The sequence below is a fragment of the Rousettus aegyptiacus genome, unplaced genomic scaffold, assembly GCF_014176215.1.
Source record: "Rousettus aegyptiacus isolate mRouAeg1 unplaced genomic scaffold, mRouAeg1.p scaffold_m13_p_3, whole genome shotgun sequence".
Lineage (NCBI taxonomy): Eukaryota > Metazoa > Chordata > Mammalia > Chiroptera > Pteropodidae > Rousettus > Rousettus aegyptiacus.
In genome coordinates, this window is record NW_023416306.1 from 134,527,495 (window position 1) to 134,553,957 (window position 26,463).

The window sequence follows — 26,463 nt, forward strand, 5'->3', positions numbered from 1 at the left end:
GTCATATATTTAAACTGTTTACTAATCAACATTTTAATTACAGTATGTGCTGGCAGACCCTAGGACAAATAAAATCTAGCATTTTAAAATGTCACTGCAAAGTCTGTTATCCAAAATTCACAAGACTCTTATAGAGAAGAATGGAGGATTGGGAAAAAAGAGAGCAAACTTTCTGCAGCAACAAGAGATTTGGCACAGACGGTCCTTAGGCATTGGGCTGCTCAGATGCTTCCGGCCCCCACTCTCACCTTGCAATTCTGGTGTGAAGCAGTTCCTCTCCATGGAACTCAACTGGGTCTCCTTTGAAGTTGATTTATTTTTAATTAGGGAAATACTTCCCTTCATGTGTTTGAGCCCTGGTTACCAAGCTTTATGTACTTGGAAGAGTGTGTAGCCATGGGTCCTAAGCCCCTCCCCATTGGAGGTATGGACATATTTCCAGAAATTTGATTCGACCTCGCTCATAGTCAGCCTTCAGCCTTTTGTCTTGCCTTCTCCCCCACATCCTCTATCCCTGAAGGATTAGGCAAGCTGTCCCCAGGAAGGTATTTCTGGGCTGCCTCAGAGTTTGGAAAGAATTTCTCTATTTTACAAATACTCAGTTTCATTACTGAAGGTAGATAGGTAAGAAGGTCACCTTGAATAAATTATTTCACCCCTCGAAACTTCGGTTTCCACTTTGTAGAAAGGGGATAATGATGTCCAACTTACTGTTTCTGTTTTTTAACACTCTGGATAAGACGATACACAGGAAGCACTTAACATGCAGTAGTTGAAAAATAAGAGGTCCCCCAAAATGTTTGCTCCTGCCCTCATCATTTATTATCTAAAATTAGTTTTTAAATTATAGTTAAACATTCAAATAGCAGAAAAGGAGATACAATAAGTTAGTCTCCTTTCACCCCTCCCCCCCAATGGCCCCATCCCCATACTCCACAGTTAAGCACTGCTAATAGTAGTGTGTCCATCTAGAATTTTAAATGTTATTTTCTACACCTTGCTTTTTCACTTAATATATTTTTGAGATCTTTGCGTAGCACATAAAAGTCTACCACATTCTTTTTATTGGCTGTATGGCATTGCATAATATGGATGTGACATATTTATTAACCAAGATTCTATCATAGAACATTGTGACCATTTGCAGATCTTTGCTATTAAGATGGTCAGTGACCATCTCTATCTATATCCATCTTTGTATTCAGGATATGAGAATGCCATATCCACTCACCTCTTCTGATGCTAAATTATCAGACTTTAATTTTTGCCAATTTGATCAGTGGTAAATGATATCTAGTTGTTTTAATTTGCATTCTTTTATAAAGGATAAAGTCAAATACTTTTTTTATATGTTTATTGGTCCTTTGCAATTTTTCACATACTTCGCCCATTTTTCTGTTGGACAGGTTGTCCTTCTCCATCTTTTTGAACCTTAATTGTCCCACCTAGAAAGCGAGGGAGGTAGACACACAATCTCCAAGGCCCTTTCTGCCTCTCTAGCCTGTGGCAGGTTTTATATTACCAAGGGTGCCCATCTGCTTGTGACCTTGCTGAGACAGCATTGAGGTTGCATAGCCAGTAGCAGAGGGTAAACTACAAGGGGGCCATTTTCTTCTTTTGTTTAGTTGTGCCTCTCTCTCTTAAAAAAACAGGCTTAGAAATTACAATGCAGAGCTGGGATTGAACTTCCTTTAAAGCTGCCTGTAGACATCAGGAATATTTATTTTCTCTATTTGTTTTAAGCCTGGGAAGACTGTGTGGTTTTCTCACTACTGTCCTGATGGAGCCCTGACCAGCAAGCGTGCAATGCCCCTAGCCCTAATGTGCCATTAATGATAGGTTAATGTACAGTATAATGTTTTTGGGACTATGGGTTCATTACACTTCTGAGTGTGAGGTCTTTCCACAGAGCGCCCAAGGTCCCATTGCATTATATCATGCAATAAAAATACCCTTTTCATATCACACACTAATAAACTGTATTTGAAATGCTGTCTGAGGGCACTGACGTCTTGTCTATAGGCTGTGCACGAATGCAACAGTTGGGATGCCTTTTTTCTATTTTGTGTTTTAGTTACACGGAATTCTGAACCCAGAGAAGACTGCCTGTTCTTGTTTCAAATGGGGAAGCAAGCCGGATCTTTAAGCCTGAGGCTTATGGGAGGGGGTGCTCTATGAGTGGCGAGGGTCCTTAATACATTGGAGAGCAAAGCCCCTGATTCCCTACTGCCCAGCCACCCTCACAGTGTGCAGCTGTCAGGAGAGCTGGTCCAGTGTCTTCTACACTTGGCACTAAACATGCATTAGGTTTTATAAAAATGCCCTTAGAAAAGGAGCGTAAGTACTGCCAAGTTTAGGCCATTGATAGTTATGACTACAGAACTGTTTCCATGATAGTCTTTGTGCCAGGAACATCTCACACAGCCTTTTTGTGAGGTTTGTGCTGTTTTCCTTATTTTGCAGAAGACAGAGTTCACAGAACTAGGGGGTAAGGCTGCACTGTGGAGCATGAAATCCACAGGCTCATAGGAGCCCCTCACACCAGGAACTCTGATCACTTGAGAGATCAGAGATGCAGCTGGGAAGAGATCAGAGAAGTACTTTTCAAATGCACGCAGCCCCAGTGCTCTCATTAGTCACTCCTACCTTCCTGTGAGTTGTTTAATCAGATTTTCTTCTCAACAATTTGCTGGCAGGAGAGCTGATTTTGAAGGTTGGGACGCTTTGGAAAAGGAGACTCCTCTACACCAAGAAGGAGAAGGGGGCATCAGAATTTAGGGATGTGGCAGAGAATGGTATCGGAGGGCTTTAAATCACCTTTTCCATGCTTTGATCCAGGGCAGACCACGGTACCTGTGCTTTGTCAGGCAGGGAGGGGGTTGCCTCTCCCAGCTGAAAAGAGGGAAGAAAGAGGTCCAAGAACCTGGGCTCTAGCCAGCCCTGAGACGTCAGCCTGAGCACAGCTCTGACCGTCTTGCAGCTCAATGTCCTTGTTTGTGAAATAGGCTGAGGTCTACTTCCGACAGGGCCAGAGACTGTATGAAATAATGTAAATGAAAACACCTAATCAGGACCCAGCACAGGGTAGGTGGTCTCAGTTGGCCCGCTACATCAGTTATTACCATAACAAAAGACACAGGCTTTGGAGCTGATGTCCAGCTTAAATCCCAACTCTACCTTAGCCAAATCAGTTCTCCTAACCTAGTTTTCAAATCCACAAATTGGAGGTAATAACAGTAAAGCTATCCAGCTACTTCTGGGGGTGGTTGCGACACTTGAATTAGATATCAACCTTGAAAGCACTTTGTAGAATGAAAAACCCTGCTCAAATGCTGATATCTGTAAATATATCTGTTTCTCTCTAAATCAACATATTCAAACAGGGTTGTCTTTGAATAAATATCCTTATACCAAAGCCAATTAGGGCAGCTATTTAAAAAATTGATCTGTTATCCTCACCACCACAGTGCATGTCTTAGCCGAAATATAGACTTAGAATAATACAAAGCATATAAAATTCAGGGCAGTTACATGCCACACCTTCATAACCACAGAGTCTGTGCTCACCTGAGTCGATATGAGGAGAACCAGTACTTGCTCGAGGCAGGCAATATTGATTAGAACAGTGGTTGAAAGATAAGGGACCATGTTGAACGGTCGAGATGATGGAAAGAAAAAAATCGGAAGTTGCTGTGACTGTCCTGCAAAAGGATGGACATTTTGGCTCTCGATAAAGTCCACTTCATTGTTAGGAAAAGAGTTTCAAAGGTTATTCTTTTAAGGGTTACAGCGTTGGACTTAATCTTTTGTTTTCAGATGTGGGACTTAGAACACTAAGGCAAACCTCTCAGGGGTTAAATCTGTCTTTAAGGGCTTCGAGGACTTGAAAAATGTTACCCTGTGTCAAGAAAACCAGAAGTGACAAGTTCATTTAAAAAGCCAGGTTTGTCATTGTTTATCTAATTTTCAGAGTTGACACAGAAAATTAAACCAGCTGACACTCACTCTCTGACCATCTCCCCGGCTCGTTTCCCTGGTTCTTTCCTACCTGACCTTTGCAAGTACAAAATGCTCCAAACCCCAAAATATAAAACTTCCACTGAGTTCCCAAGTCGCCCTGCAGTCATTCCAAGATTCTGCCATGGGATGTCATCCCTAATGTTATTAGAAAAGAAAAGAAAAAAAAAAAACAGGATGAGGTTGTAAATCTGCTCTGTGAAGCATTTCTTTTTTCCTTCTACTTTGACCATAAATCTCAGAAGTAATCAAACTCTCTGCAAAGGAAGCCAAGGTAAACTTGGGCCCTAAGTGGCCCCATATGTCTTTCCTGAATTCAGAGGGTCCGAAGGTTTGTCTCCCCCGTGACATCACACTTTCTGCAGAAAGGCAGCTGGGCAGAGTGAGACCCCCTCACCCTGTTTAATACCAACATTCTGAAACTCACAGGACAGCACACCTTTTATTCAGCGTCATCGGTGAATGAGCTGTTCCATACAAGGAAATTGTTCAGATAACTGAAATTTATTGTTTTTAAAACCAAAACTTTTTAAGAAAGATTACAAGAGGTCTTCCTATATACACTTCCCTGTCCTCGTAAACAGATTATGTGTATCAGGATTTAGCTTTCTTAAATTCTTTTCTTTAGCTCATCATAAGCATTGTCTATTTGCTGTATTCCACTCTACCAGTGTCTCCTAATATGTGTGGGGCTATTTGTCCCTACACTGCTTGACCCAAAGCTAGCTTTTTGGTTGTGTTTTTGTTGTATACTCTTGCTAATAACTGTCCCTTCTTACTCCCGTCCTTATTTCTCCAACAGCCCTCCCTTCTTTCTCTTCCATTCGACCATATCTCTTATGCTTTATATTGGGAAACCAGATACTAAGCTTGTTAGCATTAAGTCTAAAATACCAGAAAATTGACTGGAATAAAGAACTGAGGGACTAGCTAAGGGTAAAGTGTTCAAGTTTTAGTTTAACTTCCAGATTTTTAGTCTTAAATAAGGGTATGAAATTATAGTGACCTGTTGATATGTAAAGTGCCTCTAGTTTTAAAAACAGGCTGTTTCCCTAATTAAGTACACTGATTGATAATGTGGCATATAAATGTCCGAGTTTGAAACAGTATGACCACTTTGCTTTTGTATCAATAATTAGGGTAGACTTTAAAAAGTTGAAGTTTTGTTATTTTCTGAGAGGAAGGGATAAGCCATGAATGTGCCAAGGGAAGTCCTCAGGCTCTAAACCCAGTTATAGAACTGGGCACATTGAAGCCTCTCAATGTATGGATATTGAATTTGATTGACTCCAAACCTCCTTGTAAACCCGAGCATGATCACCAGAAGAAGCAAGCTTGTTAACTGGATAACTGTCCTGAACAGGGAAAATGGGCTTTGGTTTCGTAAGGCGCCCGGCTTATTGGTAACCACAGGAAATGTTCCCCCTTAGTTATTCATTGTGCATGTAACCAGCAGCACTGCCTCCAAAAACACAGGCCACACACACCGTTCACCACCACAGAAAACGTATTTCAGGCTTCCATACATTTAATGTTATTCAGCATTACCTTGCAAACCACAGTGAATCAATAACAGAATAGTTAAATACCACAGGATTTTTGTGTTTTGTTTTAGAAAATATTGCTCAAGGCTATAAGTGGGTTCTGTTGATGATTTTTGTTTGCTGCTGGGACACAAAATGATCAGAATCTCCAAATGGTTGACTTACTTTTTGAGGATTTTCTTTAAAAAAAGAAGAAGAAGAAAGGGGTGCTTCAAATGGAAAACATTGGTTGCTGATAGCAGAAACTCTAGAGTAACTGGTAATTTTCAGTCCCGTATTTTATAGAGTAGGCCGGATAGCTTTGGACTTGGTTATGTTCTTGTTTCAAATTTTCCAAAAGGGCTGTCCCAGCCAGGCTCTTGGCCTCCTGCCACACTCACCCCAGCAGTAACCCATTCCGTTGAACTGAATGAGTCTCACGTAACTAGGACATCGTAGCTCACAACAGTAAAAAAGATGGCACTTAAACTTAAGATTTTAACAATTTTTTTATCTCTGTTTTTTGTTGACTTGATAGCCACAGAAAATTTCCCCTTTAGCTTCAGTCTTTGTGTGAATGGTTCTTTCTCCTTATTAAGGAACTAGAAAAGCTATTACGAAGGTGGATTTTATGAGGTAGCAGCCTTTACTTAATTCATGTTTCTCGAAGATGAGACAGTGGACATGAAATGCTTTGAAAGGTTAAAAGTGTGATACTGGAGCTGGAAACCTGTGACCCGCCTGCCAACGGTGATGTTTTGTCAGTGCTCCTTGGCACCTCCCAGTCGACCATTATCACCCTCCCACTGCTCACTGCTCCCACCATCTATATATACCTCTCCCTCTCCCCATCCCCACCCCATCACTGCATTTTCCAGTATGTTAGCTTCATATTCATACGGCATGTCCTTATTATTTTTACTGGTTTTGCGGTTCTCTATTCTTCTTTCATTCCTGATGGTGTTCTCTTGTGTCCTCTCTTTACCACTTTTGCCGGACGTTAATCTACAGTCTTTTTAAAGAACAAGCATTTTATCGAATTGATCATCTCTGATATCTGTTTAATTACTGTATGTCTTTATTACTTGCTGCCTTATGTTTTCTTCGGATTTACTTTTTGTTATGTTTATAATTATGTTTGTAATTTGACTCAGCTTACAGATTTTATTTTTTGCCCTAAAATTTTATACAAAGCTATAAATTACCTCTTAGTATTACTTTAGCCGCATCCCACAAATATTTATATGCAGTGTTCTTGTCATTCAATTCTAAGTAATTGTTAGTTTCAGCGAGGATTTCTTTTTTGACCATGAATTATTTAGAAGTATTTTTTTATTTGCGCATACCTAGAGGTTTTTGCTATCTTGTGGTTGCTGTCTACTTTTCATGCACCATGGTCAGAGAACATGGTTGGCATAATATTAGATCTCTGTTATTTGTCAAGAGTTCCTTACTCTACAAAGTTGATTTTTTCTTTTTTCTGTGCTTGAAAGGAATGTGCATTCTCTTAATTGTTGAATCCAGTGTCCCATTTACATCCCGTAGATCAAATGTGTTAACTGTGTTAGTCACGTATTTTGTGGCCTTCCTATTTTCTGCCTGCTTTATTTATCAATTACTACGAGAGCTGTGTTGAAAGAATTCCCCTTGCAGTTCTATCAGCGTTAGCTTTAAGGCGGTGATATTAGGTTCCTGTGTCGAAACATCATATCTTTATTTCAGAGCATTTCTTTTTATCTTTACGTGATGACGTTCTTTATCCCCAACGTATTTTATGTTAATCTTTATTTTTCTCTGGTATTAATATACCTATGCCATCTTCTTTTGGTTAGTGTTTGTCTTCTGTGTGTTTTGCTATCACTCTGCCATCATCATTCTGTGTTCTTTCGTTTTAAATCTCTGCATTTTGTTGATCTTATCTAAGACTTTCTTTTAATCAATTAGTTTAAACCTATTTATTGCTTTTTGATATACTTGAATATTTTTTATACTGTCTATTTTATACTTTCTACATTACTCTTTTGACTTTTTTTTCACTCTGTTAGATTAATTTTTTTCTTCCCTTTTATTCTTTCCATTAGTTCAGAAATTATTGTATTCCAACCACTTATCAATTATACTTAAATTTTTAATTTAGCAGTGCCTAAGTTTAATCACTAAATATACCCTCCTCCCAAATAATATTCAGCCTTAGGCTCAATCCCTTACCTTTATATTAGGTAGAATTAGCTTCAGCTGCATGTGATAAAAAATAAACAGCAGCTTAAATAAGACAGCAGGATATTTCCCAGTTATGCAAAAGAAAGCAGAAAGTAGAGCGCCTGGACTAGTTTGGCAGCTCCTTCTATCTTACCAGCCAAGGGACATCTGAGCTCCAGCCAGCAGAAAGGAGAAAAAGTGCAAAAGCTTGCCCCTTCTTTTAAAGACAGTTCTAGGAATTGGCGCACAGCATATATGCTTACATGGCATTGGCCAAAAGTAGCTGCAAGGGAGCCAGGAAAAGCAGTTACTTTGCTAGGTGACAGTGTTTCTTTATAAAGTCAGGATTTGTATCACTAAGGAAGAAGAGAATGCATGTTGAGAGGCACTGACTTTCTCAGCCACAGCTCCTCTGCCTCTGGTCTGACGACCTAAAGCGTGCTAGATCAGTCCGTTGCTCTTATGTGTCATCATAGTCTAGGATTCTATTGTCATCTTGTTTTCAGATCTCCAAAATTAGTTAGCACTATTGTCATTTTTATAACCAGTGTTTATTTGGATTTATCCATGTGTTTGTCAGTTATTTGTTCCTCGTTGCTAATGCATCCTACTTCCTCCTTTGAAGTTTCTTTTTTTTTCCAGACATACATTAAAAGTTCTGTCAGTGCGACTCTGTGAATGGTAAAATTGAGTCTTTGTTCTGTGATTGCTTTCTCTTTGCTCCGACTCTTGACTGTTAGTTTAACTGGGTTTAGAAGTTTAGGTTGACAGTTTTTCCCAGTGCCTGGAAGATGTTCTGTCTTCCTCGCTTCTACTCCCACCGGCAAGGATCTTCCGAGTGCTTGATTATTGCTCTTTGTAGGCGATATGTCTCTCTCTCTGGTCGCTTTTAACATCTTTGGTCTTGATATTCTACAGTTTCCCAAAAATTTGTCCAAATATAGATTTCATTATATTTATTGAACTTGGAGATCATTGTGATTTTTGAATCTGAGAATTCACATCTTTCATTGGTTCTCAGAATTTCCAGCTATTATCTCTTTGGATATTGCCCCTCCCCCACTGTATGTGGTCTCTTCTCAGTCTTTCCTCCAAGCCTTTCTCTTTAACATTTAAAAAGCATGTTCTTTCTTTCTCTACTGTGATCTGGGTAGTTTTCTCAGACCATTCTTCTAGCTAGCTAACTCTCCCTTCAGTTCTGCCCAATCTGCCGCCTGGCTCATCCACAAAGTTTCCTCCCCCCCCCCCCCCCCAGTGACTATGTTTTATTTCTATGTGACATTTATTATTCACATCTGTTCTCTTTTTCATAATATCTTGTTCTTAGTGTTTCGGTTTCTTCTTTTATGTCCTTAATCTTTTCAAATATACATTTTTTACATTCTTTCCAATTTTGTTTCTATTATCTCAGTTTCGAGGCCTCTAATCTTCCTGTATGTTGTGTCTGCTGACTCTTATCCATGGTGAATTGTTTCTCACATGTTTTAGAATTTTTACTGTGAGCTCATACTGAGTGGGGCTTATTACTGTGGAAATTCTTGAATTTCAGAAGTATTGCCCCAGAATGTTTGGTTTTTTTTTTTTTTTTTTTTTTTTTTTTTTTTTAACATTTCTGAGAGGCATTGCAGGGTATCACTAGACCAAGATCAATGATACATTAGTTAATCAGCCTGGGGTTCTCAGACCATAGAGGTGCGCAAGGCCCAGCCTCATTTTTTTTATTTCTTGGGTGACTCCCCTTAGAGTCCCCTTATCTTCCCCTTTGCTGATGGGCAGACTTTTTCTAGCTCACCCCTTCTGTAGTCCCAGCTTTGTTCAGGGTCGCAGGGTCAACTCCCCGTGTGGATCTTGTCTCCTGTTCTTAGTTCTTTATACTGGCCAGATCCTACATTTCTGTTCTCCTTAGAGCCACAAGACTTGAACTCACACGCTTAAAATTCAGGTTTTCAGTTCTCTCTTAATAATCAGCACTGGCATATTTCCCTTCTAGTTCAGCTATGCTTTAAAAACACATTCCATTTTATCTAGCATGGTGATGGCTTTGTAGAGGGAGGGCTTTTAGGCTATCTTAGTCTCTCATCATCACTTCATTTACTCCCTGTCAGAATCACTCTATTCTGTTCTGTTCAACAAACTTACTAAGTTCCCACAGTGTGCCAGGATTTATGCCGGTTCTCATTGTCTCTTTGCTGCCCTTCTGTGCTCTCCCATGCCCACTTATGCACACACGTGTGAGCACGTGCACACACACACACACAGCCAAGATCTCAGAGCTCAAACATCAAATCTCAAGAAGTGAAGAAAAAAGAGGAGAGAATTTATCCTTCTGAGCTTTGTGTCTTTAAACTCACCAGCACAAAGCCATCACCCCAGAGGCAAACCTTGATCATGCAGACACCTGTAGCTGGCCCCATAGTCACTGCTTCGACTGTGCTGCAGATTGAGCCTTTTAGGCAAGGCCCCCAACATCATCAGAGCAAGGCCTCCACTCTCCCTCCAGGACCCTCTGATCTTGAATCCTCTGGGCATCTGCCTGGCTGAAGACTTCTGGGGGAGCCAGCATCTTCCCTGCTATCCTACTGGTACTTTCTCAGTTCCTGGCCAGGGCAGTCCCCACAGCCCCCCTTAAATGGGTAAATGGGCCAGAGGTACCACCCTGCCACTCACGTGGCCCAGCTCCCTCTGACACCAGCTCATGAGTGCCAACATCCACGTGTTTACACCCCTCACCATGGCCCACTGGAGTGATCTCGTGTCCCTTCCTGCACTACACCATACTGGTCCTGTGGCTTCCCTGTCAGCTCAGGCCCTAGAATGACTCGGAGACCTCAGGAAACATCGTGCTCTCTCAGCGAGCCATTTTCTGACCAATTACTCTGTGTAGGAACACATAGATCTGCTCAGATGAAAGGTGGTGAGCTCCTTGACCCCCTTAGATGCCTCTGTACAGTCTAGAATGGCTAGAGGTAAGCAATTTGCTGCTAATAATTGAATATTTGGGGAGAAACATCTATTTCTGTAGCAATTGTAAAGAATAAACTCAGGAAGGTTGATTGAAATGGCATGTCACAGCTGCAAACCATTTCTGAAGTCTTAAAAGAAAATGAAGGGTCGGAAAGGACCCGCCCACCCCACCTCCAGCCATGGAAAAGCCTTAGAAATCAGAGGCTGAGAAAGCACAGGCAGAACAGACATCTTGCCTTGGAAATCTCTGTGATTGTGGCTTTTACACTAGCCCAGGTAAGCTGGGCTAGGTAGACAGGCACATTCCCCACTAGCTGCACAGAGACGAGGCTCCCACCCTCACCTTTCTGTCATGCCCCCAAATGTGTTCTGTGTGAAGGAATGATAACCACCCCTCACACTGCCCAGCATGTGTCTGTGAAGCACTGTCTGCAGATGGCACCTCATTTGGTCCTCACGACCCACCCAGTAAGAAGAGAGAGCAGTGATATTCATTGGGGGTAAGGAGGCTAACAGCCTCCGCATGTTCACAACCAGCAGAGAAGACTTAGGTAATGACAGAAAGGGAGTATCGGCTTCATTTCTATGAAGATCTAGATTGAAGGATGCTCTTACCTGTGTGACCCGAATGGCTAGGGATTTACCACCAAGTCCCTGTCAGGCCCCCCTCAGATTCAGAGCCTTCCTAGAGAGCAGAACTCGGTCTCCTTGTGGGCAGGTGACCCCCAAGCCCAGCCTGCTCAGTCCTTCCCCACTGGGGACAGGACTCAAGAGTGTGATAAGAGAAGCTCTTCCATGTAGAATGATGAAGCCAAGAGAATGGAGACTCCCTCTGTATAGATGAGGCAGTTGTGGCCCTCCCCAAGCCTTCCCAACTCTTGGATGGGAGAGCAGGTTTGCTGGCTCCTTGCATCATGCCATAGAGGGGCAGAAAGAAGAGTTTTTATTGAGATGTCTCAGCTTCTCCCTGCTGAGTCACTCATGGGGACTTTCCTCCAGCCTCCATCTCAACCATCAACCACCTCCTTTCCGGACTGCTCTTAATGACAAACCTGGAAGAAGTGTTGTCCCCAGGTATGATTCTGACTCATTAGTTCGTGTAATTCATATTGTAAGGGCTGCCCAATGCCCTGCCACTTGTCAGCAGTTTAGCAGACATTGGACATCTGTGCATCCTTCCATAAATCATTTAACTTCTCTAATCTGACGTTACTTCCTGGATAAGTAGGAATTAAATAGGTAGTTTTAAACCATTAGCCATGAAACACTTTTTATTATGTAAATTAATACAGAACCTCAATGTTAATGTAGGAAAAAGTGGTTTTTTTTAGCATGAATGTGTTAATATTCATGGTAGACATGTACTTCTTTATAAAGTCATCCATGAGACATCACCATTTTGAGCTAAACATAGATAAATGTGTGTATTATTTTTTAATTAGGTTTTTATAAATAGTTTAAAATATTTCTTAACTATTTGAATCAAACATCTGTAGAAGCCCAAACACACCTCACACCCTCCAGCTCCACCAGGCTCTGAGAAGGGCCTTAAGCGTTACCTCTGCCACTAGAGCTACAGCCTCAAAGGGACGTGCAGAAAGCCTCACAGGCCCGCATGGAAACACTAAGTGACATGCAGTGCATTGACACTGGGGCCCCTCCCGCCTCTTAGGTTGCCTCCTAGGTCACCACCTAACTACAGAACTACCCCTACCAGCTCACTGGAGCAGCCTGTTGGACTCATTGTTTGTTTTGGATGTGGCCAGGGTGTAAGTGGGCCAGGCCTGCTTCTTTAAACAGGCTCTTGGGTCCTTGCCATTCTCTCCCTTGCAGCGTCCTTAGTAGGAGAGGAGGTGCCTGGTGGCCTGGGGCTTGCGCTGAGGGAAGGGGGTCCTATTGTCCAGGAATCTAGAGCAGCCTCAGCCGGTAGAGCTTTCTCCCTAGGCCTGCCCACTCCAACCTGCAGTGGTTCTCAGCCCAACATCAGGCCTCTGGGGAAGCACCATCACTTACCAGTCAGCCTAACTCAACTTTCTTGGCAGCTGCTGTGTAATTACCCCTCAGGTGGCTTCCAGTCTAGTTAGGATAAGATGGGCTCAAATGACAGACATGTGGTAAAACAAGTGTGTGCTCTAGGGAGGTCGACAAGGTGTTTGTACAGTTCCATCTGGGAAAGATGGCTTCCGTTTGGAGGCAACAAAGAATAGGCTCCCTAGAGGTAGACTTTAGGTTGTGGTGTGGTCTGCTGCTGGGCATCCTATTTCTAACTTCTTTCTGCTCTACACTCCAGATTCTGGTTTCCGTAGCTCTGGAAAGTTCCTTCCAGGCCCTGAGCCTCCGTTTTCTTGTTTCTCTAGCATCTAGACCCAAAGAGTAGGAATGGAGAAGAAGGAGTGCTGGGATTATCAGATAGACCACCTGGCTTATGCTCCGAGGGTAGGCTGTCCTGTAGGATGGGTGCCACCATCCTCCAGTCCAGGCACTGATGAGAAGGGACAGCATAGTGGCTTGAGGCTTAGGCATGGTTAAGCTCTGTGGCCTTAGACAGGTTCTGTAATCTTTCTGTTCTTCAGTTTCCTCATCTGTAAAATGAGGGTAAAGTTAATACTTAATGGAGTTGCTGAGTATTAAATGAGTTATTTTACTAAAGTGCCCGCCACACGCCTTTCAACAGGGAAGGCATAGATATGTAAACTTTTTGCCACCCTAACTTTAGTTGATTGGTTAAAAAGTACTTGCTGAACACCTACAATATAGAGGGTACTCTTTATAAAAAGTAGAAATTTAAAATTCACCATGCCTGACCTCAGGGAGCACAGTAGCTGGTTCTTCCATGGCAGAAAAAGAGTTCTGTAGTCAAACCCTAATTGCTATTTTTTAGCTCTGGGAACTTGCCCCATATCACATTTCTTGGCATCTAAGTTTCTTATGTCTATAAATACCGGTGCTGGGAGGGTTCAAGGCCATGCGCAGAAGTAAGACAGCCAGAAGGCACAGAGCAGGTGTTTGGTAATAGGTGTAGACATGAAGAATATCCAGATCACTTTGCCATGCCACAGGCCTACTACTAATTGAGGGCCTGCTACACGCCAGGCCTTGCAGCCACACTAGCAAATTGTTAAATGACTCAAATGCATGATATTCTTTAAAATGTATATAAGAGAAGAAAATGTAGAGACCCCAAACAGGTAAACTCCTATTTGAGAAGAAACTCGAAAACCAGCTGAGAATAGAGTGAGATGTCAGTGAATGAGCACTGGATTAGGAGTCTAGATACCTGAGCCTGTCAGTGCTTACCCACGGGGGCAGGCTCAGAGCCCCATTTCCTGCCCACACAGCGGGTACACTAACGCCTCCTGTCCCCGGCTCCTTCAGTAGAAGGGTAGAGCAATCCCATGTGGAGGGGGCTTGGGATTGTCCTGCTGTCCGTTATCAGGAAGATATCTTGTCAAGATGAAATGGGTAGGCAAAAAATTAGGGACATACGACAGAAGTAGAGAGTCAAACTCTAGCAAAACACTGGACACTAATGCCCAGAAGGAGAGTATATTGAACTACAGTTCTTGGGTTTTCACTAACACTCTTCATTGCACCAGCACAATTTGCTTCTCAGCCCTTACTGGCGGGGGCGTCTGTACTGGGTGACGCCAGCCGTCTTTGGTTGTTGACTTGTCTCTCTCACTCTCCCCCGTGTCCCACTTTTGGATCCATCCTGCCTCTTACAGTCCCATCCTTTTCCCTTCATTATGTCTTCATCTTCTGTGGTGAAGTTTGTGGACCATAATACTTCAACCCGTGCCGGTTTAATTGTTGCAATTGGCCCTGAGAGAATCCAGGAAATGAGAGTGGCTCCCACTGCCTGGTGATGAGGCCAGCGAGATCATTCAGCAGCTCTAGCCCAGCACGTACTCTGCCAGCCTCTGCGGAGTGTCCCCTAACATGCTTTCTGTATGGAGGACAGAGGCCTAGGTGTCTGGATACAGTCACCTGGGGTGGAGGATGCTCTTGATAAGCAGTATGTGGGTGTGCTGGCTACAAGGAGGTGGGCCACGCCATGCTCCCACTGTTTCTTGTAGCTCAACAGGGCTGCAAGAGCTTGTCCACACCTGGATTCCTCTCTCTTGGAGGGATATGCATTTCACCCAAGCTCTCCAGGGGGCTAGAGCTCTCCTGGGGCCTCAGAGGCACTGAAGAGGGGCCTGTGAGGTCAGCTGTCTGGTCACAGGTACAGGAAAACACATGGCATAGCATTTCAAGTCAGGAGACCAATGATGTGGGTCCAGCCCAGCCATTTGCTTCACTGACCTCACACGGGTCCCTGAGTGTCTGTTTCCTCATCTGGTGGGTGGAGATGCATAGCCATGTGCACTTCCAGAGTGAGCATAGGGATTCAGTGGAAGAATCAGGACGAAGCCCCTGGCAAATGCCTGGCCCACAGTACTCGACCTGTGGTGCTGCTCTCAGTGTGTGTGTTACTCACCGTGCCATTTTCCTCCATCCCCAGGCATCTGGCCTTGCCAGGACTCCTAGAGCATCTGGCTGAACGAGCGTCAGCACAGGCGTCTCCGGAGCCACCCGGAATTCTGGCCTCTCAGGGTGGCCGAGGGATTTTATGCTTTCCCCAAAACTGTCCATCAGATTTTATTTGCTCATTAAACTCATGAGGAATCCCCGTATCTCATGTGACAAGGCTGGAGGAGTGTCAGCCGTATGCCAGGGTCACAGGGGACACAGTCCAGTCCGAAATGCACCAGAGTAGAAACCAGAAGGTCTGAGTTCAGCCCCAGCACTTAACCAGTCCCTTCCCCCCCTCAGGCCTCTCTTCCCTCTTCTGTAAAGTGGGGTTATGGTATACTTTCCCTGCTTCCACATGGGCTGATGGGAGAGCAAGATTTAAGTCAAAGTGACCTGCCACTGTGACAGAGCACCCTTCTAGTCGTCCAAGGGACTTCACTGACAGAAGTCAGGACCTGGGATGGGTCAGGCTCGAAGCCTGTATGTAGCCTCAGTCCCACCTCTGACCAGGCGGGCCTGAATCACATGATAGAAACAAGGTGGGGGGTTAGGGATTGCAATCCGGGTGTTGATTCTTCCACGTCTGTCTACCCCAGGTCAGTCCAAGGAGAGCCCCGGGCAGTGGGTTTGGGTTACAGAAACTTGTGATCCAGTCCCAGCTCAGGGAGCCCAGTCAGGTCAACCATGAGCCTGCAGCCTCCACATCCTCATCCGGAAAGTGGATATTATAGTTCCCGACTATATAATTTGGTGCCCCTACCCCAGACTGTGAGATGCTCATGGACCCTGCAGGCAGATATGCTGCCAGGCCCAGGTATCACGGCCCCTGGGGTCTGATTGCTGTCCTGACACCCTTCTGCCCTGCTGTGCTTCCCTCTGAGCAGCTCCGTGTGCCCTCAGTCCCCACACACCAGCTTCCTCGGTGTGTTCGGTGGTGGTCCACACTGCCAACAGCTCTGAAATTCGCATGTTACAGCCCCCGATGCCTGGAGAGCCTGGGACCTCCCCTCCATGTCTTTCTTCCCTGTCTCCTTATGTGATTCCCCTTCCCATCTCTCCCAAACCAGTCAGTATTAGCTGAAGACAGAACTGCTCGTCCAGGTCACTCCCTTGCAAGGTGATATAAAGCATCGGGGATACACAGGAGATGGGAGTCACCTCCCAGAGGAGGAGAGCAGGAAAAGGGCAAAGTCTCCCATCAGAGCAGTGGATGCCGACCCTCTCCTCCCTCCTCCCAGGACACTTGGGCAAAATGCTTCCCTGCAGTGCGGCCATCAGCCTTCCCAACTGGAGGAATGCCTCCACTCTCCCCTCCTGCAGTTCTGCTCTGCTTGTTCCTGAACAGATGATAACAGAGATGGAGCATATGGGCCCCAAAGTCATCGGGCATTCTGGGAAAGTGACACTGTGCCACCCCAGGCTTGGCGGGAGGGGCCTGTCAGCTCCTGAGCACAGCTTCTCCCTTTGTTCTTCACAAGGGCACAAGGTCGCCTCTCCTGAGCCTTCTGAAAAAGAAATGCACACTCTCTGACTTCGGGAAGTGTTCCCTCTATGTAGGCAGCAGTGTAAGGAAGGCAGGTGTATGGTAGGCTTATATTCGAGGGGAGAACATACAGGAGCAAAGGTAAGAGTTCCTTCTAGGCCTCTCCTGCCTCAGCTCCCCCGCTAGGCCTGTGCTGCCCGTGGGGCACCCACCCAACCTGGCCTCCACCTCCCTTTCTTCAGCAGCAGCCTGCACCAGGAGCCTACACCCTTGGGGTCCTGCAGGTGTGTTGGGAGCCCCCATAGAGTGCTGCATGCAGATCACAGGAGGTGCCCAGCCGGGCTCCAGGACTAGCTCCATGATGGCCTCCGCGAGTCCCTGCCATGGACTAGTAGCACCTGCTCGGCTGGTTTTCCTCCCCTCTGCACCTCTGATGTGTTCTGTGTGCCTCTGAGCTAGACCATCCAGGATGTGCATGGGATAGTTTTCCTGGCCTGAATTGGGAAAGCTAGATAAAGGGACACAGCATCAGCTTAGGGTGAGGAAGCCTGGACAGTCTTCCTTGCTGTCGCTAGAGACATTTCAGGTCTGACCAAGCAGCCCCTTTCCTTTCCTGGCCTAGTTCTCAACTTTTCCCACAGACACTAGGGTCTGGGTACCCAGGTCACCTGAGCCCTGGGCCCACATGCCTCCCAGACACATGATAAGCTCATTTGGAGGCAGCTTGGAGCTTTGAGCATGTGGCCAGGGGTTGGTAGTCCCCAACTGGCGTGTATAAGAAAGCAGTCCTGAGAGCCCAGCTTGGGAGTAGGGAGGGGGCCCAAGAAGGGTGCAGAAAGCAGGAGAGCGCAGGGTAAGTGGAGCCAGAAGGCTGGGAAGAGGGGAGAAGGAGCTGGGGAAAGGGAAGGCAGGAGGGAGCACCCTTCTCTCTGTTCACCCACTGTGGCTAAGTCTCAGGCTGTCCCTTTTGGTAGGGAGGGAGCTGGCAGGTGTTCATTTCTTAGCAGACAAGCCATTTGATGACAAGAGAATATTTTTCCATTTTCCTTTCACCTTTGACCTATGGCCGGGGTGACCCTATGGCCGCCTCTGCTTTTTTCTAGCCTTCCTGGAGAATTCCCAGGAGGCCCTAAGATTGTGAATGTGAATCTCGATTCTTCGGGGCAGCGAGGGAGGGGACTAGCTAAATATAATCCAGCCTGCCTGTAAGCTAAGTAGGTTAGAGCCTGAGACAGGCCCACGGAGACAGTCCCAGCCCCTCTAAAATTCAGCCGCCAACTTCTCACTAGGAACCAGAGCAGACCTGAACACACAAGCACGTCCCTCCTCCCTTCCCTCCACTCGTAGATTGTGAGCTTTAGACAAAGAAAACTAGAAGGGATTGATGTGGCCACTGACAAGATGATTCTCTGGTTTCTGCGCAGCAACTGAACTGGAACGCTGGCAGCCCAGAGCCGGGCCGTGGCCGGCCGGCGTTGGAATGATGCAGGGCCGGGGAAGGGGCAGGCAGCGTGGAGCTGAGACAGGCCCTCCGCCTTGGGGAGCGTTCAGGCTGGGTGGACTTTCCGGAGAAGGTAGCCAGCACCGGGCAGTCTGAGTTGTGCCGTGAGTGCTCCAGGCGGGCCTGCCACTGCCCTGCCGTGGGCCTCAGTCATCCAGCTGTGAAATGGGGTTGATCGCCGCCCTCCTTATCTCACAGGCTTATTGGGGAGAAGAAATAAGATCTGGGCTGAGAACGGGCCTCCACAGGTGTAATGAAGCGCAGAGTCCGGGGAGCGCCTGTCTCAACCTGCGCCTCTTCTCCGCAGGGCCACCCGTTCATCATGCAGTTCAACGATGGAAACGCTGCCGTGGTGTCCATGTGGGTGTGCAGGGCGCTGGAGGAGAGGCGGAGCCAGAAGGGCCCCCCCTGAGGCCTCCGTGGGGCGCCGAAAGCCCAAGACTGGTCACCAAGGGGAGACCCCACCTGTCGCACCCCCTTTCCATTTGCTGTGTGCACCACAAGAGCTTTGCTGGCCTGGGCTTCCCTGCCCTCACCTTCAGCTCTCCTAGCAGACGGCCTTACCAGGGAGCCGTCAGGGACGGCCAGCGCCGGCCAGGGCAAGTCGTCTCCCCCTCCGGTCTGGGGGCATCGACTGGGAGAAGAGGAGAGGCGTGGGGGCATCAAGAATGGAGGCTCCTGTGCCCCTATCCCTCTTCCTTTTTCCTGACATTTTCATTTGTAAAGGGTCAGGCGCCATCAGCATCACTGATGGGAATAAAAGTATTATTGCCTTGTGACTGCCTCCCCCGTGAGGGATGTGCTGTGCAGGGCACCTGTTACCCACCCAGGGTTTGGGGCGGGGCGGGGGCTCCCGCTTAAGCCGGGGTGTGTGGCGGCACCAGCCCCCGAGGCCCGGAGCTGCCCTTCCCCAGGTGCCCGCAAGCACCTGAGTGCTTCCCGACATTCTGGCCTGAGGCCAACAGCCTGGCACATTGACAGACCCGAAACCAAGGCAAGGAGGTCCCCGAACCAAGTTCCTCCTTAGTGAGGAGTTAGCTGAGCCAGCACTAGCACTGTTTCAGACCCCCTGTCTTGTGCTCCTTGCTGGGCTGGGGTTTGTCCCACAGCAAAGGTTGGACTGTCTCGATACAACACCAGTTCCAATACAGTGATTTGTCCCTGGGCAGTGGGGTGAGGAGGAAGCTGGAGCCCAAGAGTTGGAAAAAGGCCTGGGAAGTTCTGAGAGGTCCTTCTTCTGCCCTGCATCCCCACTCCCCACCATCAGTTCCTCCTTACAGCAAGCTGCCCCCCACTGCCCTTGACCCCACATGCAGCAAACCTCATTCACCTCTGGCCATTCACAGCCATCCTCTTAAGTAACAGCTGCCCACAGGGTTACCTGCCTTTTACAGGCGAGAAACTGAAGCTCAGAGAGGCTCAGGTTTCCCCTTGGAGGTCATCCCAACACGACCAGAACCATTTCCACCACTTTTCCATTTCCTTCCTCCCAGGGCCCGAGCTTCACACTGGGATTTAGCCATGATTCTTTTCTCTTTTACACCCCACACATGTAGCCCACCTGGAAGTCCTCTTGTCTTTACCTTCAAAATGTATTGATTCCACCACTTCCCATCTTCATCAAAGGGTCCACACCTGGGCCGGTGGAACTGCTCCCCAGGCCCTACTCCCACCCTTCTCCACAAGGCCTGTTTTCCACAGGGCTGTTAGAGGAAGCCAGTTAAAACAAGGTGGGTCATGGCCCTGCCCGCCTCAGAACCTCTAGGTTCTCCCAGCTCACTCAGAGGACAAGCCAAAGACGCAACAATGGCCTATGTGACAATCTCCCCTCATTATTTCTAACCGCAACTCCCATCACCCTGGCTCACTCTAATCCAGCCGCCTGGCCTCCTCACATCCTGGAAAATCCAGGCACGCTGTTGTCAGGCCATGGCAGCGGCAGCTAGCCAGCCCCAGAAGGTTCGTGCTCCCTCCACAGTGCAGGGCTGTTACTGGGACGCTGCTGCCTAACCCTGGATGACCCAGCCCAGGACATCTCCCAGTCCCCCTTGCATTTAACAGGGGCCATGTGACGAGCGCTTGTCAATGAAATGAGAGCAGATGGTATCTTGCTTCCTGGCCAAGAAGCTTAAGATGCAGATGTGCCTCCTTCACTACTCCTTTCTCCATTTTCCTGCTAAATAAAATGCCTGTGGTAGGAGGTGTGGAAAGGCCGAGCTGCAAATGGAAGGAGCCTGAGTCCTTGAATCACCACGTGGAGAAACAGGCCACCCAGAGAACACCTGCACTGGACTGGTAAATGACGCACCCTAAACCATTTTGTTGATGTGTTACTGGCAACTGTATTATGCCAACTAATATAGACCTTTGAACCTGGAATGAGAGAACTCTTCCCCATATAGCTACCTGGCTCACTTCTACACCCTTCGGATCTTTGTTCAGATGGCACCTCAGTGAGTTCTGACCTGACCACTCTATTTAAAATGGCAACCCTCCCACATCTGCTCCCTGGAACTCATGCTCCCTTTTTTGGCATCATTTCCTCCATTGTATTTGTTACCATGTGACAAACCCACTGATTTTACATTTTATCTTCTGTCTCCAAGCTTCCTTGCTTCCACCCCGACCCCCACGAGGGCAGAGATTCTGCTGTTTTCTTCACACAGTATTCCCAGTGCCAAGAACCGAGGGCCTGACCTAGCAGGCACCCAATAAACGTTTTGCTGGCTGAGTGGCCAGAAGTGGCAGAGCTGTGATTCCCAGCCCAGGCTCAGTCCTCCATGAAGGGGCCACCCTATGTGAGGCATCGTTTTGTTTCCCCAGGCAGGGTCAGAGTCATTTCAGTAACACTTTTCAAGGTGGTACAAGGCGTCCTGCTGCCCCTGGGCCTTGGACAGAGCATTCATCTTACAGAGTGCTGCTGTCCCCTGGGGCTAGGAAGGCCACAGAATTGGATTTAGCCCAGGCCATCCAGGCAGCCGCTCCCTGGGTCAGCGCTCTGGCGGGGAAAGCTGCGAGGGGCCCAGATGTGGGCTTTTTGAAGGAGACGCCCAGTGAGTGGGGAATGCTCAGGGGCTCCCCCGAGGGGCTGGCCACCCCAGAATGTGAACCAGCCAGCAACCAGACTTAATGCTCGTCCTTGCTTTGAGAAGAGACATGCAGCAAGCCTGTCATCCCCCCACCGCGAGCCAGGGCAGGCGGGGAAACAAGCGTGTACCCCATGCCAGCACTGTGCTGAGGGCTTGCTATCAACTTGTTTAATCTTCCCAATGATCCCATGAGGAAGGGGATATCATTCTGTCCATTTTGTAGATGGACAAACTGAAGCACAGAGAGGCCAAGAAACTTGCCCAACGTCACCCAGCAAGCCAGTAGCAAAGCATGGTTTGGAACTCAGAAGCCCACCCTTAACCACAGCTCCGTAAGTCAGTTCCCCAAACGCTACATATGTGCATGCAAGCATACATACATGTGTCCCACCCTCTATACTTAGCACGGAGTTTGCATACAAACCCTGGTGTGCAAAGATACACCTTTGGGAATGGGGCCCAGGGAGCTGCTCTGTGACCAGCCCCCCGGGGACACCTAGAGTGAGCACCCTCCAACAGCACTGTGAAACACTGCTCTAGAAAGCGCATCAAAGCCCTGGACCCAGAGACTAGCTTCCAGGTTGGCCTCAGAGCATGTCTCCATCAGAGCCTAGGTTGATCTCCCTGAGTGCCGGAGCTCCTCTTAGCCCTGATGTTCCCAGCAGTTCTCACCCCTGGAGGCCTCGGACCCCCATTAGCATCCCACAAAAGTAACAGCCTTGCCCCAGAATGACGTGCACCCAAATGCGCACACACAGTTTGTTCTCAACTAGGGTTCATGGAGCCTGCCCACTCATGGACCCCAAGTTGAGAGCCCCTGCTTTGGGATAGCCCTCCCCCAAAGCCTACGTTTCCTTCTGTTTGAAGTGTTTGGAAGATGGCCAGCTAGGAGACCCCTCAGAGAGTCTGCAAAGCCCCCTCCGGCCGTAGGCCCAAGGCCCTCTTTGGCCTGTTTAGGCTTGGGCATCCCTTTGATCACCTTTGGCAGCCCAGAGGCCAAGCCATCTTTGGAAGGCTGAGACCTGAAACACGAGGGGCAGGAATGAGCTCTCCCCTCGGCCCAGAATGCCGCCCCACCCATCCTCACCCCATCCACACAGCCAACTCCCACTCCTCCTTTCAGGCCCCTTTCCCAGCACTTTCTCTTGAAAACTGCTTTATTCCCTCCTCTGGCTGCAGACTGTGAGCCACTCCAAGGCAAGGGAGAGTTTCACTCCTCTCCCCAGGACCTGGCCTGGACTGGCACGTGGAAGGTGCTCCAACGTATGGAAGCACTGGCAGGACGGAAGGAGGGAGCGCTCAGGCCCGAGGTTCTTGGGGCAAACCCCGCTCCCCAGAGCTTGTCACTGTCTTGCTCTCATCTCTAACTCCAAGCCTCAATGACACCCATGTATCTTCTGGGCCAGACCCCCATGGCACACAGCCTTGGGCGTCTCAGACCTGCAGGGGAGCCTAGAAGGGAGCATTTTGAGGGGACAGGAGTGTCCTCACAGGGCCCCCAGCTCACATTGAGAATCAGATGTCACCCTGGCTTAGAGGTATGGAAGGACCTCAGCACTCAGCCACTGTCTCTTCCTGGTTCTGTCTTTTGGTTTTCCCATGTGGGAAATAAAAGTTTCCAGAATCCCAGAGCTTTGGAGATCTTCTAAAAGGCAATGGGAACAGAGGGAGGGCAGGTGGGCCCCTTTCCCCCAGGCTTGGTGAGAAGCACAGTCCTTGTGGCCCAGCTCAGGTCAGGGGAGGTGGTCAGGTCTGCAGGGTGGGCTGAACGCTGTAACCTGACTGAGGGAAGCTGCAGGTACCTTGCCTGGAGGCCAAGGACCTGGGGCCTTGCTTCAAGCCAAAGAGACCTACATCTTTTGGGGAAGGCATGTGCTTCATGGTCCCTGCACACTCAGAGCTGAAGGCCAGAGTATAACCTCAGATATCCCAGTCTGGTGCTGGCCATGCCCCTCCATCACACGCTTGGTCAGAAGGGGATGGACAGCTGCCCTCACCTGGGGCAGGGCAGCCCGGAGACACCGCCATTCTGCCTCAAACACGTCTTCCATCCCAGCTGACTGCTGCCCAGGTTCCCCACTGAGGCTTCGTCTTTTGGCTAAGGATGGGAGCCTCTGTTCCCTGTCAGTGTGGAAGGAGGGTGGGGAGGGAGAATACAGGACCTGGAGTCCTGCTGTTGGGGAGGGAGGCAGTGTCGGTCGGCCAAGCCTTCAGAGGGGCAAGAAGGGAGGCAGTGCTGGCAGCTCACAACGGCCCAGGCAGCCGGCAGTGTTCTGACTCCACTGGGGCCAGGTGGACTCCCAAGACTGTACCTGACCAGATCCCAACTTCCGCATCAAGAGGACAGGGTGTTTTCACTTCAAGCAGCCAGAAATAGCTCAATCCAAGGGCATGAGGGAGGCTGAGGCCAGCATCGGATCTGCTCCCAAGGGTATGTGGCGAAGGCCAGCAGGTGTGGTAACGTGGGGAGGAGGTGGAGGGAGCCCCCAGGTAGGTGTAAGCACTAAATGGCTCAGGACAAAGTCCCCAAGCCTGATCCTTTGTGAGCACCGGCTGCCAGCAGTGAGTGAGGGGAGCAGTAGGGCAGGGCTGGGCTTCAATGGCACTTCTTAGCCTTGTCTTAACTCCTTTCAGGTGGACAGTAACTGCGTCCCTGATCCACAAGAGCACAGACGGGTGGGGCTGGCAGTGGGTGGCACCCCTCAGTGGGAGGCCAGGTGGAGTCCCTGCAGACAGCTTGGACTACTAGCACAGGCCACTGAGATGGATTATAATGTGGAGCAGAGCCCAGGCCTTGTAATGACAAATTTTCTGCTGAGCAACTACAAATATTCACTGTGACTTTGGGCAGTCTGAAAAAGACTTTGTTTCCTCCCGTGGCGGTATCATTTGTCTCGTTCAGAAGCCACGAGATTGCGGGCGCGAACTTAGAGACCAAAGTTTGTCTTAATTGCTGTGGTGTCGCCACCTCTCTGGCAGACAACAGCACAATGAACGAGTCGATGGGCCCGAGCCCTCCAGGTCCTTCTTCTAAAGTGAGACAAATCTCTCTCCTTTGAGCCCAACAGTCCATCGGCAGTTCTGTCATTTATTTATCTCCCTAACAGTTTGCATTAACTTGCAAGGGATAAAAAGTCTCTCCTGCTCACAGACTTAGTTAAAAGCATCGAGTTGGAGGAGATCAGGCTATGCTGCTATGGTCCTTTCTGAGAATTTGCTTTTTATATCCCCCTTCTTTGGGGGAAGAAAGGAGTAATGGGGGCACACCCTGGGAAAAGCAGTGAGGCAGCAGAATGGAAAAAGAGCAGAGGGGGTTCCCAGAGTCCCAGTGTCCAGGCCACTTTAAACCTGAGAAAGAAAAGAAATACCACTGTCTTGCAATATCATGTACCCGGGCATGGAGAACTCCCTTCACACTCGTCTCATCTGGTCCTCTCAGGCCCCTGCGAAAGGCGGGTATGCTTACCCCACCTCTGTCCCCCACCCCGCGTTCCCATCGCAGGGGTGACGCTCTGCTCCCTGAATAAATCAAGTCCTCTCTGCCTCTGAGCCATTGCGCCAGCTGTTCCCTTAGCCCGGGACACCTTTCCCTACCAGCCTTTTGTCTCCTGCCCAACTCCTACTCATCCTCCAAGGCTCAGCTAAAATGCAGTCCCTCTGGAGAAGACTTTTCAACACCCCACCTGACTCACCTGTGACTTAGGAGGCCAAGACCGAAGTGTCCCTCCATTTGGGTGCAGATACTGTCACCTTCTCTCATCCATAAACTTTTAATCAAGTTCCCCAAACATACTCCAGCTTTTAAGGGCCTCTTTTGTTAGAGATAGCTGTAGTAGACAGAATATGACAAAAAGATGTCCACATCCTAATACCCGGAAAGTATGAATATATTATGTTACATGGCAAAGGGGAATTATAGTTGCAGATGGAATTAAGGTTGCTAATCAGCTGACCTTAAGATTATCCTGGATATCCCAAATCAGTCCAGTGTAATCACAAAGATGGATCATAAAGTGGGAAAGAGAAACAGGAGAAGAGAGGCAGAGTCTGAGATTTGAAGATGCTGCTCTGCCGTCTTTGAAGATGAAGGAAGAAGCCAAGGAATGCAGACAGTCTCTAGAAGCTGGAAGACAATAAAGTGCATTCTCCCTAAAGCCTCTAAGAGGAATACAGCTCTGCTAACACCGTGATTTTAGCCCAGTGACACCCGTTTCCAACTTCCGACTCCAGAATTGTCAAATAATAAATTTGTGCTGTTTTAAAACACTGTGTTAATTTGTTTTAGTAGCAATAACCAATTAAAACAATATTTTCTCTTCATTTCCCAGCCCAGGCTACTCAAATGCCTTTGGAACAAACACGTCCATGTGTCCATCCCTTTACAGTTTATAAAGCCCATGTTCCAGACCCCCATCCTCAGGTGCCCTCCGTACTCACCAGCCTGCACACCCACACGCACTCTCTCCCAGCACCATGCACCCAGCACCACAATTTCTATTCTTCAAAAGTCAGGCTCCCTCTGGCTTCCAGCTTCTCTTCTCTCCCCACTCCCTCCCCAGAGCTCAGCCTCCTTGAACCCTGGAGGCTGGGCCCTTACAGGGCCTCTCCAGCCCTGGATACCAACCAGGGCTGGGGATGCTTCCAGAGCCTCTCCAAATCCTCAGCAGTGCCCCACAAAGGCACTGGAGACACTGTTTATTCATCAAATACTTCCTCAGCGCTGCCTATGTGCTGGGAGCTGGGGACACGGTGGCAATTGAGGCAAGCTAGTCCCCATGCTCTGGAGCTGATATTCCAGCAGGGGAGACAGACAAGAAAGAATACTGTAATTTCAGATGGGGACAATTGCTGTGAAAAATAAAACAGAGTAGAAGGATAGAGAGGAACAGGATTAGGGCTGGGGGTGGCAGCAGTGGTATTGGGAGGAGGGGTCACTTTCCTATTTCCATTGATACCAGCTAAGGAAACTTGAGCCTCCATTACGTGCCAGGTGCTGTGCTGGGCCCTTGGCATCTCTCATCTTAGTTCTCCCAATAGTCCTATGACACCAGCATTCTCATTTCATGGTCAAGGAAGCTGAGGTTCAGAGAGGTGAAGTGATTCACCCAAAGCCATGCAGCTAGGAAATAGTAGCTCTAAGATTCAAACGCAGACCTGTCTGAAGTGAAGGTT

At 47.9% G+C, this 26,463-nt stretch overlaps 1 protein-coding gene across 4 annotated transcripts in view; it reads left to right on the top strand.

The window, feature by feature from the left end:
• The window catches only part of MAP2K5 (mitogen-activated protein kinase kinase 5), a 233,478-nt gene extending 214,492 nt beyond the window's left edge, over positions 1–18,986 (top strand). For 2 of the 4 annotated variants that reach the window (XM_016140982.2, XM_016140980.2), the window contains one exon: positions 18,510–18,986. In XM_016140982.2, coding sequence (XP_015996468.1) covers positions 18,510–18,614 — 105 coding nt within the window. In that variant the 3' untranslated portion in view covers positions 18,615–18,986. Of the gene's footprint in view, positions 1–3,871; positions 7,504–18,509 lie in introns of those variants that run through there. The other 2 variants (XM_036218037.1, XM_016140984.2) reach the window with 2 other exon arrangements.
• The last annotated feature ends 7,477 nt before the right edge of the window (positions 18,987–26,463 follow it).